This window comes from Vulpes vulpes, chromosome X, assembly GCF_048418805.1.
Source record: "Vulpes vulpes isolate BD-2025 chromosome X, VulVul3, whole genome shotgun sequence".
Lineage (NCBI taxonomy): Eukaryota > Metazoa > Chordata > Mammalia > Carnivora > Canidae > Vulpes > Vulpes vulpes.
The window spans coordinates 97896846-97898915 of NC_132796.1; the positions used below are offsets into that span (position 1 = coordinate 97896846).

The window sequence follows — 2070 nt, forward strand, 5'->3', positions numbered from 1 at the left end:
TATATAAGTTGTCTGCAGCAGGGCCTCCATGATAGTATTAGTACATAAAGACTTCAAATAAGCTATTGATAATATGTCCAAAGAGCTAAAAGAAACCACGTTTAAAAAAGTAAAGGAATGCATGGTGACAATGGCTCATCACATAGGGAACATTAAAAAAGAGATATTAATTATAAAAAAGAAATGAATAGGGACACCTGGGTAGCTCAGGAGTTGAGTGTCTGCCTTTGACTCAGGGTGTGATCCCGGAGTCCTGGGATCAAGTCCCACATCAGGCTTCCTGCATGGAGACTGCTTCTCCTTCTGCCTGTGTCTCTGCCTCTCTCTGTATGTCTCTCATGAATAAATAAATAAAATCTTTTTAAAAAGAAATGAATAAAAATTCTAGAGTTAAAAGGTACAATAACTGAAATGAAAAAATTCACTCAAGGGGTTCAACAGCAGATTTGAACTGACAGAAGAAAGAATCCGCAAACCCAAAGGTAGATCAATAGAGCCTATCCAGTCTAAAGAACAACATGTGAAAAGAATGAAGAAAACTGCAGAACCTCGAAGGCCTGAGAGACTTCATCAAACACACCACATATGCATAATGGGAGTCCCAGAAAAGAAGAGGAAGGAAAAGGAGTATAAGTATTTGAAGCAATAATGAGTGAAAACTTCACAAATTTGATGAAAAATGTTAATCTACACATCCAAGTTGATTTTCTACATCCAACCTGCATCCAAGATCAATGAATTCTGAGTAGAACAAATTCAAAGATATTTATAGCTAGAGAGGTAGAGGTCATGGTCAAACTGTTGAAAGCCAAAGAGAAAATCTGAAAATAGCAAGAGGAAAATCACATGTGATATACAAATGAACCACAATGAAATTAACAAATGACTTGTCATCAGAAATAATGGAGAAAAAAGGTAGTATTATGACATATTCAAAGTGCTGGGGAAGAAACTGTCAAGAATTCTAGGAGGCAGGTCACCATGGCAACAGTTCATGACAACACTTTCTTCTCCCAAGTTTCTGGGTGTCCCTTCAGGTCTTCTATTGTAAGCTGTGCTGAGGGGAAGGTGCGGAAGGTCTTTGACCTGACACCATGGGAGACAGAACAGGGGACAACTTTGAAGATATGAGCATTGACTGCCTTAAACTGGAGTTATTGGAAGAAATCCATATGAGAGATTTAGTACAGCTTTCAATACTTGAAATAAGACACAAGATAGTGGAACTGGAAGCCAAACCCAATACTGACAATGAAGGTAGTGAATGGAAAACTCGTTATGAGGCACAACTTGAACTAAATAATCATCTAGAAAAGCAAATTGCTACTCTCAAAGAGAAAATGGAAAAAATCCGTGGAAATCCTTCAGATAGACTATCTTCTATTCGTGTCTATGAGCGAATGCCAGTGGAATCCTTAAATGCATTACTTGCACAGCTGGAGAAAGAGAAAAGGAGTCTTGAAAATCAAGTGAAAAACTGTGCACTTAGACTGGAACAAGAGTCAAAGGCTTACAACCAAACCAATGATGAACGCCGTACATATCTAGCTGAAATGTCTCAGCTCTCTCGCTCACACCAAGTTTCTAAAAGGCAACAACAGATGGATCAACTTCAGAAAATAAAAGAGAATCATGTGAAAACAGGAAGATATAATTCAGCTAATCAGAAGATAGTAAATGCCAAGAAGGTACCAGCAAAAAAGATTACAAAACCAAACCATCTTCCAAAACTCAATCCGTGATTACAGAACCCGGTGGATTTCTATTTCTTCCCTTTCTTCATATGTACTACTCAACTTGTGAAGTTAGCATTCACTGCATTTTTCAGGGAATTAAATAGATTTTTTAAAAGAGCTATTAAAACTTCTTTAGCTCCTCTTCCAGATGTTTGTTCCTTTATCTGCGTGAAATAATATTTTTAGTAACTTAGTTTCAAAAATTACTCTAGAAAGTAATTTTAGTGACTCTAATATATTTAATAGTAGCATTTGTGATTCTTAAAAAGTCCTAGAGAACCTGAAGATTGTCATCATTATACCTGCTTTAAATAATCTCTCTATGATATGCTTT

The 2070-nt window shown here is 36.6% G+C and overlaps 1 protein-coding gene across 1 annotated transcript; it reads left to right on the forward strand.

Annotated features, from left to right (window-relative positions):
- The first annotated feature begins 1094 nt into the window (after positions 1-1094).
- LOC112934636 (coiled-coil domain-containing protein 169-like) lies at positions 1095-1742 on the forward strand. The gene has a single exon (XM_026018116.2). The coding sequence runs from the start codon at positions 1095-1097 to the stop codon at positions 1740-1742; it is 648 nt and encodes a 215-aa protein (XP_025873901.1).
- Positions 1743-2070: the final 328 nt, after the last annotated feature.

Coding starts and splice junctions, on each gene's coding strand:
- LOC112934636 (XM_026018116.2), top strand. CDS start 1,095: ATGGGAGACAGAACAGGGGACAACTTTGAAGATATGAGCATTGACTGC.